Consider the following 10,541-nt stretch of genomic DNA (forward strand, 5'->3'; position numbering starts at 1 on the left):
CGAGACCGCTTGTCCTGGAGACTGAGGTGGAGCAGTGGCAACGAGCGTCCAAGGTGGAGCCGGAATACCAGAGGACAGAGGCTGAGCTGCTGGGACCGAGGACAAAGGCGGAGCCAGGGGAAAGGCGGAGTTAGACGGAGCCGAAGGTGCAAGCAGGTCGACAGCTGACCAAGGCGCAGCCAGAGGGACGAGGGAGCCTGGAGAAGCCGTATGGCAGATGGTTTCCGGTGGAGCCGAGGGAGGGAGGAGCCAAGGCGGAGCCGAAGTGTCGACAGACGATGTTGCCAGCTCACGCACCTGGTCAGACTCTGTTTGTGGTCCAGGCACTGTGGCGATGACACTCTCCATCCTTATCCTCGGTACAGGCTTGTCTATCGCAGCAGGCTGGTCTCCAGAGTTTGCAGTGGGCACGTGCAACTTCTCCATCACGTCACTCGCTAGTGGTGGATGGCTGGTGGATGGCTGGTCTCTGGCGGTGATGGAGTGGGGCTGGTGGTGATGTCATCCTCAGCAGGGCCGATGGTGAATTGTTGTTCACCAGCACCCACTCACTCCACAAATGCGGCGAAATCCTCCTTCGGACTGCCTGCTGGAATGCGTGCCTTGGACCGCTCGCTCAGGCTGGTGTGATAAAATACACAGAGCGAACGGTCTGGGTAGTGTGTCTGGCACGCAAGCTGGATAAAGTCACAAGTGTGTTCTTCCAGCGGGCGGTCTCCCTGCTCCAGGCAGAGAAGCTGGACGGCGGGCAGAACCATAGGGGGAAAAAACAGACAAATAAACTGAAAGAAAAAACACAGCCAAAAAAATAAATAAATCACTGTTAGGCCCGTTATTCTGTCACATTGCGTGTAGGACAAAGCTCATGGAGACGAGGAATACGTAGAAATAACATTTAATAACCAAACTCTCAGGAGAAACACCAAACACTCACGCTTACATTGACGATAACGGACCAAGACCTTAGGAGAACACAAGGTATAAATACACAGGGACTAACAAGATAACTAATGAGGTGATTGACGATGCACAAGTAATAGACATGACTAATTAGAACAATCATGGAACACTAGGTCACAGGACTGAACCAAAAACACAATGAAGGGTGGAAACATACATGTAACAAGTAGTGAATCTTTTATGAGCAGTATGATAACCATTTTCATCCGCACAGAGCCAAAGCACAACCAAAACAATGTTCTTCCACAAAATGCATGAAGTTTTGTTTTTAACCGCTAGAGGAAAAAAAGTTACATAGTGTACATTTAAACATCTGATGTATCCTAAAGACCTTCAAGAAAGTCAATACACAAAAAAAATTGCTTGCATTGCACTGTTTGTTCATGAAATCTGATCTATCACCTTCAAAAGCTAAGAAAAAAATATACGTTTTACTTTGAAATGTTAAAACTTTCATTCAAGTATGTTTTTGTTTACCGACTTTGAATTTTAATTGATAACATTTTGATACAGTATACCAAAAATGTAACTTACACTTCCCCAGAATACCAAACTAAATATTAAACAACTATATAAATGTGAAATATAAATATTTATATACACATAATTGTTATTTTATGACCAACTAACCACCAACAATACTGAAAAGCTGACAATGTTTTCACTTAGATGAAACACAAGGCTTTATAAATCCCAGTAACCACAACTATGAATTGAATCTCCTTGAGCCCTTCCCTAAACTTCAAATGACTGTGGTCGAGATAGAGACAAGTTGTAGAGGTGAGCTGTCTGAAATGGAATTTGTTTAGGTTTGGCACCAAGACCTGGATCACTTATCTGTTAAACTAACATGCTGCATCTCTTCACAGAAAGACTTGCCTCACGTTAAGCTGTAACAAAGTAACCCCTTGTTTTTCTTATACATACTAGAATGAGAGGAGCTCATAATTTAGCTTGGACGTAATTTTTTTTTCTCTCTCCCTCTTTTTTCATGACAGGAGACAAAATAAACAACTTAACTCGCACACAAGCCTCGCGCATGTTGGATGTCTTTAGTGTTATTGTTGTGAATTAGGAGCCTGAAGACAGAGCAGATTTGTATAGATACTGTTCCAGCAAAAGGCAATCCCTCAGATCTTCCCCAAACACAGGGAGAAGACGTGATTTGTTTCTTTTCCATTGTCTTTTATGGAATGCTTTATAAACACAGACTGTGTCATTACTGTATGTCAAAGCAGCACAGAGCTGGCTAGCAGTGCCAAAAAATGATCTGCGGGATTCTAATATTACCAAAAAAGAATAAACTCTTAGGTCATGAAGTCCCCTTAATTCTGTTGATTCAACGTGGTTCTATTAAGAATCTATATCTACTTTGGCGGGTTCATTAAGTTGTTTAATTTCCTGTGCCAAATAGCACAGGATAAGCCACAGATGCTAGCACAGAAGCTAACTTAAAGCTTGAGGGGACCAACCTCACCAACGGAACAGAGTTACGATCAGTTTCCACAAGATTTGCAAGGTGGACGAGTCAACACCTTCACTTCGAAATATACAAAGAACTTCCATTAACACTTCGAATGATCAGAGTCGGATCAGATGGTGCATGGGGAGGATCCATAATTCTGTCAAGACAAGGATTAACTTGCCTGAAGTTGCTGCTTGGAAATGTCGTAGAAGTTTGTGGAGACATCTATATCCACGTAATCTAATTTTATCATGTTCCCTCATGTTCTCTTCTCAAAAAAGTATAAACCATTCTCTGACTGTCAGAAAACAATGATTCTGTCACTCTAGACATACAAGACCAGTACTGCTAAGGTTTCTGAAAGGTTTTTTTTTTTTGGATACAAAGGGAACATTTTCACAGAGACTTATAGGCTGATATGGAATGTGCAGTGGTTTGCTCAGTGCGATAAACTTTCCAATATTTCAGGGCGCTGTGTACACAGTCGATTTGGTTGACAGCGGTAGCATGGATTGTATGAAAAGCCCTATATGCTGAAGTATTTCAGATCATGACAGATCATGGCAAGCTGTTATTATCTCAGCATACCACTGAGGTGGATTTTTCTCTGATGAGTTTGTTTTGGGGTTGTTAAAACAGCAGAGCTTTGTGGAGCAAAGCTGCCAAATGCTCCATTAGAGACTGAGTAAAAAAAAAAGTCATTCAAAGAGTTTCGATGAGTCTGAAAGCTGAGAAAATAATGTCTTATGAGTAAACCCACTAAGCAGACACAAAGTCACCCCTTTTCATATAAATAGATCAACAGTATACTACTGCATAAAATATTTTGTCCACCTAAAAATGAAAATTGTGTCATTTACTTACCCTCATGTCGTTCCAAACTTTCCTTTCTTCTGTTGAAAAAACAAAATAATTAATTTTAAAGAATATTTCTGCTTTTATCCATACCATGAAATTCAATGGGGTCCAAAACAAGTCATTGTTCTATGAATTCCATTGTATGAAAAAAAAAAATATATATATATATATATATTTTTTTTTTAAATATTCTTTTGTGTTCTGCACAAAAAAGTAAGTCATACAGGTTTGGAATGACATGAGGTTGAGTAAATGATGATTTCATTTTTGGATAAAATATCCCTTTGAGGTGAAAATAAGTGTTCACTAACCATGCAGCCGCAAATTTCTAAGTGTCTTAAAGGTATCTGCTAACTCTTCTGTAAGTGCAAGCAGAAACCTGTCATTATAAAATAATTTCTTTATCTAGCGTGTCAAACTTCTGTTTAATTGCAAATGGTTTTTTGCCAATCTGCAATGTAAAATTAGTTTTTTTTGGTTTACCAGAACAAAGCACCAGGGCAATTCGATTCAATCTGTACAGTGCACTTATTATTAGTGTTAAGAGTTAGCAAAAATGGAATATCAAAATATCAAACTTCCAAGCTACCTATTAAACAGACTTATTTTTTAGATTTAAACTGTTTTCAAATAATTAGCTTGATTAACAATGCAACATTTCTCCACAAGTCTTAGTGCTCACTATTCATTTAACATAAAGAGGGGAAAAAATAAGAAAATGGGTTTATTTTCAGAGAGAAACGTCAGAGACTATTTTTATGGCAGCGCGCCACAGCAAACATAAACACGGCCATAAAAATCTGCCTTGAGGCCACAATCAACAATTATGCAGCAGTGTTTGATTGTGAAAAACCTTGTAACCTCATCTAGGCTGTATATCCATTTCATTACACAGTTTGAAGGTATGAAAAGACACAAAATGTTTTTACTTGACATTTACTCTGTGACAAGTATATAGTCCAGACATTAAAAACTGGGTCTGTTCTAACAAAGCCATGAGGTTTAGTGACATTTTATGAAGAAAAAAATAAATAAATTTCTTTGTACCTCAGGTCCAGATTTTACCACACATTACAGTAACACACAGAGAATTATGTAGTTAAATATACCATACCATTACGTCCTTTTCTGTCTAAGTGTAAAAGTTTGTCGAAGTCATTAGCCCCAAAATCAAATGTCAATATTTGAAATGAAAATACTATTTGACAACTAAAAAGTCAACTAACCTACATTAACAAAAGTCAGATGCTCTTCAAGATTTAAACTATTGTCAACACTACAAAGAAATAACACTAGTTGACACTTGTTGACATTGCAAAATAAATTCAGCATGCAATACAAACACATCAGAAATAGTTGGCAAAAACAGTACGCAGGTGCTTTTACACTGAGAAAGAGTGACTGAGGGCTTTCCCGAAATCACTGTTGTTTCTAGAAGGGCGTATCATGTCTGTGCGTTCATCCATGCATGGGTGGATGATTTTACCTATCCCATGCCTTTGGGGAAGGATCCCCCTTACCGTATCGAAAGGCATACAGATATGCATGCATCCTACATCTCACGCACCCAATATTTCCCAACTCACCCCCCATTACCACGAATAACACTTTTCAGTAGTTACTCATCATGAACACGGTATGTGTGTGAGGGAATAAAACGCGATGATGGTATGTTCCCAAACACAGCTTTATGGGTCGGTACACAGATTTATGGGTTTGATTATATGGACTCATTCACACCACACCTCAGATTCTTACCTGCAATTACAGTTTCTTTTGGTACCAAGTCATTACTGCTTTGGAACTCAGAACATAGTGATACGAAAGAGAAATGATTATTTGGCTGGATATCAAGCAGCAGAAAGCTTCAAAGGCCATCATTTAACAGGTAACAGACCCGGCAACACTGTATATTTCATTACCGAGGCCTCATTATTCTGTAATTCCTTCCCTGTGGACAAGGTCTGATAACTAATACACTCCAAATGGTCGACAGATAGAGTTTTTCTTTCGCATGTATGTTGAATATTTGTTTGGCAGTTACCATAAAGCTTCTTTCATCACATTCTTACGTGAGCAGTGAAACAGGCAGTTAACCGCTTTGTTATTACTCAGGGGGGAACGCTGGAAATGTGCCCATTATAGACCCACAGGTCATTAAACAGTGACATCAAAGACGCCTGATTCCAATTTACTCTCTATCTTCACTTGCACCAAGCACAACAACATTCATGCGTCAGAATACACTCGTAACTTCACAAAACCAACATGTAAGCGAAGTAATGAGGCTTTGTGTTGTTTTAATAACTCTTGCTGTTCCATGCCATCGTAGCAGAGTAAACATTGTTTAGATATTTATATGTAAATCAAGTGTGCATTCCTGGCTAGTGAAGACATGTGAGGGGAGAGAGAGCCACAAGCCTTATTATGAGATCTACTGAGGAATTATCCTACCCTCCTCTCGCCATAAAAAAGTCAAAGAGAGTCTGATTGCAGCCTCACACCTGCTTTGTGTGCAAATTATAACGTTGAGCTAGTTTGCGCTAGTGCTCATTTCCCTTATTATCTGTGGTAGGTCAAATGGACAGCTGAGAAATGCTTCAGATAGACATCTACATCAATGTACCTTAATGCTGCACTCTCCAGGATGGCAAAGAACTCCTGTGGTTTTGAGATTGCGAAAGCTCACGAGTAATTTTGAACTCAAAAGACATAAAACAGGATAATTGTAAGATTACATATCACGTACATAGCTATTTAATACATATTATTTAAATGTCAGCTAACAAAAAACTGTTTGAGATGTTCATACGAAGTGTTACTGGCAAAGTTGTGTCTATAAGAGAGTAAAAAAAAAAATTTTGCGGAAAAAGAAGATTTTTTTATTTGAGTTATTTTTACCCCCATGTCTGTACATGTTCCTCAGTTCCTTGTACTCAGGTGTCCTAATGTGAATGTCCCAATGGCCTAAAAAGCCCAGTGTTCAAGTAAATATCAGATCTTTATTGCAATATTTCTATTCTCTGTAATTTTCAATATTAAACAACTTCTTATTTATAAAGCCAATTCATTCTCACTATTCACTGTTCACTCTTTTGTAGGGCTGGGTATCGATTCCTGATTAGATCTGATTCAGATTCTCAAGCTCGCAATTAGATTAATGTATAAAAATGTAAATGAGAAATGGTCCAGGAAACACTGGTACAGGGAACATTTTAATTTGGTACATTATAAAAACATACATTTAAAAAATTTACAACATGGCCCAAACAATGCAGTGAAGTGAGTAATTCAATGGAATGCTGCGATCTACAGGACGTGAAGCACAGATTCATAGATCAATACTGGGATTTTAAGAATGAATCGCATGATCACAATTAATTATAAAACAAAACAAATAAACAAACAAAAAATATATATTTCTACCCTTGTAGACCTACTCTTTTGGTCTTTTGGTGAGATAACCAGTAAGGCCTATGGCATATGGTAGTAGTAGGAGGATAACCACATGGATCCAACAAATCCCACCTATACCTGTAAAGATGATCTCCATCTCAATGAATGTCACCCTGCATTGGACCCCAGCCCGACTGACGCTCTTTGGCAGTGACAAATCTGGCAAAACACTGGGTTTTAGAGTGATTATGTCATTACTCTTTGATTGTATGGGACAAGATGAAAAGAATGTAAGCAAGGGGAGGGAGAGTGACTAATCCTTCTCGAGGTGTCCTCTTTCAGGACCCTTTCTGTGAGGCTTTGTGAGGGACTTATGCGGCCTGCTGCCCCAGTTTTTTCAGGGGGCCGCACCGCCCCTATCGGATGTCCCAGACACAGCGGAGTCAGCCTGGCCTGTGAATGACAGAATCAATGGGCTGGGAAAGAGCTCTGCCAAGGGTCTTTAAATATCTCCCCACCTAACCTTCCCAGGAATTACATCATGGCAGCCTGCCTGTGCTGGGCCACGAAGGGAGGAAGAAGAAGATGATGAGGAGGAGGAGGTAGCGAAGGAGACACGCTGAAGGTACAGCATCAAGAGGTTGACTCGAGGTCAACAGAACTCTTTTAGGGGTTACTCACTTCACTTTAAATAATTACTTATGTAATGCACTTCAAATAATCATTTGAAATTGAACTCTTTTGTAACATTATAAATGTCTATACTGACACATTTGATCAAATGTCTTGAAAAAAAGTCTTGAACAGTATACACACACACACACACACACCTACATACACATTGTAAGACGCATCCAGACTGTCACAACATACTTCAGCGATGTGAAAAAACTCAATAAGACAATAACCCTTGTCAACAAACTCACTGAAGCACAGTAGTTATGGTGAGCGGTTGAGAGTGGTTGGCACAGGGGTAGCGTAGAGTTATTTGAGAATGCCAACTCTTTGGGTGGGCTCAGACAGGAGTTAATTTTCCAATGGAAACCCTGATATCTAAACAATACAGGAGCAATAAACAAATACAGGGTTGGAATAGAAATACATTGACCTTGGTGGAGCCAGAAAATGTCAACGCACTTATGCACAATAATTCAGCTAAAGACAGCACGATATGATATTTTCCAAGGTGTATGCACATGAATGGTAATGAGTCCCTGCTTATCGGTATCATCATCCGTACTGGATGTACTACTGACACCACAAGTCTCAAATAACAAAGCGAGCCCTCCTTCACGTTCTGGTGGCGGGCTCTGGTGGAGAACCCCTACCAAGAGGACTAATCGATGCTCTCATCAGAGCTTCTGAATGTGCATTCTTCACATAACTCAAGCCTCAATCATCCATTTCACACATTAGAGCCTGTTCTCAGGCTCCTAAATGGCACACACCTGCAATACCGCTCTATTTATCACACTGAATCTAACTCCGTAGAGCTGTCAAGGACTCTAGCTCTCTATACATGTTTGAGTCTGTGCCAAGCTAATCAGATTGTAGCATCTCCATCAAGGGCTTTGGGTGAGCTCGCTGTAAGCTTGTTCAAATAGTTTGCAAAGCAGTCAGAGACTTCTGCCTAGGCGCATTTACAAAGTATGATGAGAGACAATTGTGACTGCCAAAAGCATCGGCTTTGCTTTCTGATGAGTGTGCTGACATATTTAACAGAGCATATTAATATACATCATTCTGAGGTATTTTCTCTGCCTAGCTGTTACAGCATGATTTTGACACAATGTGAGGAATGATTGGTTGCTAAAATGCATAACATTTACACATTTGTCAGATGTTTTTATCCAAATAACTAAAAGAGCATTTAAGGTATATATTTTATCACACTGTGCACTTCCTAGGACTTGTGTTGAGCTACAGGAAAACTTAGTGTGCATTAGCCTACCAACTATAAATAAATAATATATAATACATACTGTAATTACATACATATAAACACTTCTGTTCAACAGTTTGGGGTTGGTAAGATTTTCTCTTATGCACACCAAGGCTGCATTTATTTGATCAAAAATACAGTAAAAACTGAATTTAAAATAACAGTTTTCGATATTTTATATCTTTTAAAATGTAATTTATTTCTGTGATATCAAAGCTGAATATTCAGCATCATTACTCCAGTCTTCAGAGTGTCACATGATCCTTCAAAAATCATTCTAATATGCTGAAGAAACCTTTCTTATTATTATCAATAATGAAAACAGTTGTACTGCTTAATGTTCTTTGGAAACTGTGATCATTTTTGGTTACACTTCATTTTACAGTGTCCCTGTTACACATTTTACATGTAGTTACTATAATAATAACAGTCAATTATGCATACATGCAACTAGCCCTAAACCAAACCTTAACACAACCCTAATTATATAGTACATGTAGTTAATTACTATTACTTAGAACTTAATTGTATAATTACACTGTAACAAGGACACCTTAAAATAAAGTGTAAACCTAAGATTTTTTGATGAATAGAAAGCTCAAAAGAACAGCATTTATTTGAAATAGAAATCTTTGTAACATTATAAATTATCAATTTAATGCAATTTTTTTTATTTTTTTTTATTAAAATCTTAATTTACACAATCACATTTTTACTGTCTCTTTTTGGAAATTCATTTATTGATGCAAAAGTAAATGCTTTCTATAATTTTTCATGTGACTTTACTTACTGTATAGCACCCAGTTAGGGTTAGGTTCTCAATAAAATAGAGCCCCAAGACAGTTAAAACACTAGTAACAGTGGCGTCAGCTGTCTGTGTGTTTTTACAGCCTTCAAACTGACTGATTACTGAGATATCAGATGTTTGTTAGTAAAATGAAGACACATAAAACAAGCCAAATACACACACACACACACACAAAATCAAAAACACAAAGTAAATAGCCATATGACATACCCTGTCAGAAATATTTGTGCAAAAATGTTACCTTTGGCTTATACACTGTTGACTGCATATTAGTACTTTAAGAGACTAATATGTACCCATAATGTGATAATAAGCACCTTTAAGGGGTAGATAAGGTACAAATGTGCACTTTTGAGGATGCCATCTCAGTAAAAAGCTGTCCAGGGGCCTAAAGGAAATTTTTTGATAATTTTTTATATTTGTTTCTGACATTGATTAAACAACTGTTACAACAACACAGCAACAAGAAGTTCCATGTGCAGAGCTAGAAAATCAACAGAGCTTAAATATATGAGAAAAGCAAAGAAAGCATCACATGATATCTACCTTCGTGCTGCCATCCAGCTCCTCGCTGTTGGAAAGAGTGGTGTTGAATGCTTCGGTGTGCTGCGGAGCGAGCTCCTTCGGCTTCTTACGCACCTTCCTGCCCTCGGCCCACCCTAGAAGGATGCACTGGCTCCAGAGCACTGCCGTCACCACAGCTAGCAGCCAGCAACGCATCTTCAGCACACCAGCCAGGAGACCGTGGTTGGGTCAGAAAGCAGACTCTCACAGTCTCTCTCTTTGCGGGAAGTTCTCGACTTTGAGAAATACAAAAAAAAACAGCAAGACGTCCCACACGCTTGACCTCACTGGAAGAAAAATACTGTAATAGGCAGACAAAGCGATTAAGGGACTTGTCCACTCCACCTGATACCTCAGCCTAGTCTTGATCTTCTCAACAGCCAGCAGTATGAGGCAGGGCTCAAGCTCCTTTGGCAAAAACACAGCAAAGCTTACTCGACTATGAAATGTGTCAAGTGTGGAGTAGTCCTGGGAAATGACAGGTCGTCGCTGAGCTGACAGCAAATAAACCCATTAGTGAGATTTTTCACGCTTCCTGCCCCGTGGGG

The 10,541-nt window shown here is 39.1% G+C and overlaps 1 protein-coding gene across 1 annotated transcript in view; it reads right to left on the bottom strand.

Annotated features, from left to right (window-relative positions):
* Nucleotides 1-10,275, bottom strand: part of c1qtnf12 (C1q and TNF related 12) — a 22,680-nt gene extending 12,405 nt beyond the window's left edge. Inside the window, exons 1-4 of the mRNA XM_084428279.1 lie at nt 9,976-10,275; nt 7,203-7,298; nt 553-737; nt 7-469 (exon numbers count right to left, since the gene is read on the bottom strand). Of these exons, the coding sequence (XP_084284405.1) occupies nt 7-469; nt 553-737; nt 7,203-7,298; nt 9,976-10,149 (918 nt within the window). The 5' untranslated portion in view covers nt 10,150-10,275. The remainder of the gene's footprint in view (nt 1-6; nt 470-552; nt 738-7,202; nt 7,299-9,975) is intronic.
* Between the last annotated feature and the right edge of the window lie 266 nt (nt 10,276-10,541).

The sequence above is a fragment of the Rutilus rutilus genome (assembly GCF_951802725.1).
Source record: "Rutilus rutilus genome assembly, chromosome: 13".
Taxonomy (NCBI): Eukaryota; Metazoa; Chordata; class Actinopteri; order Cypriniformes; family Leuciscidae; genus Rutilus; species Rutilus rutilus.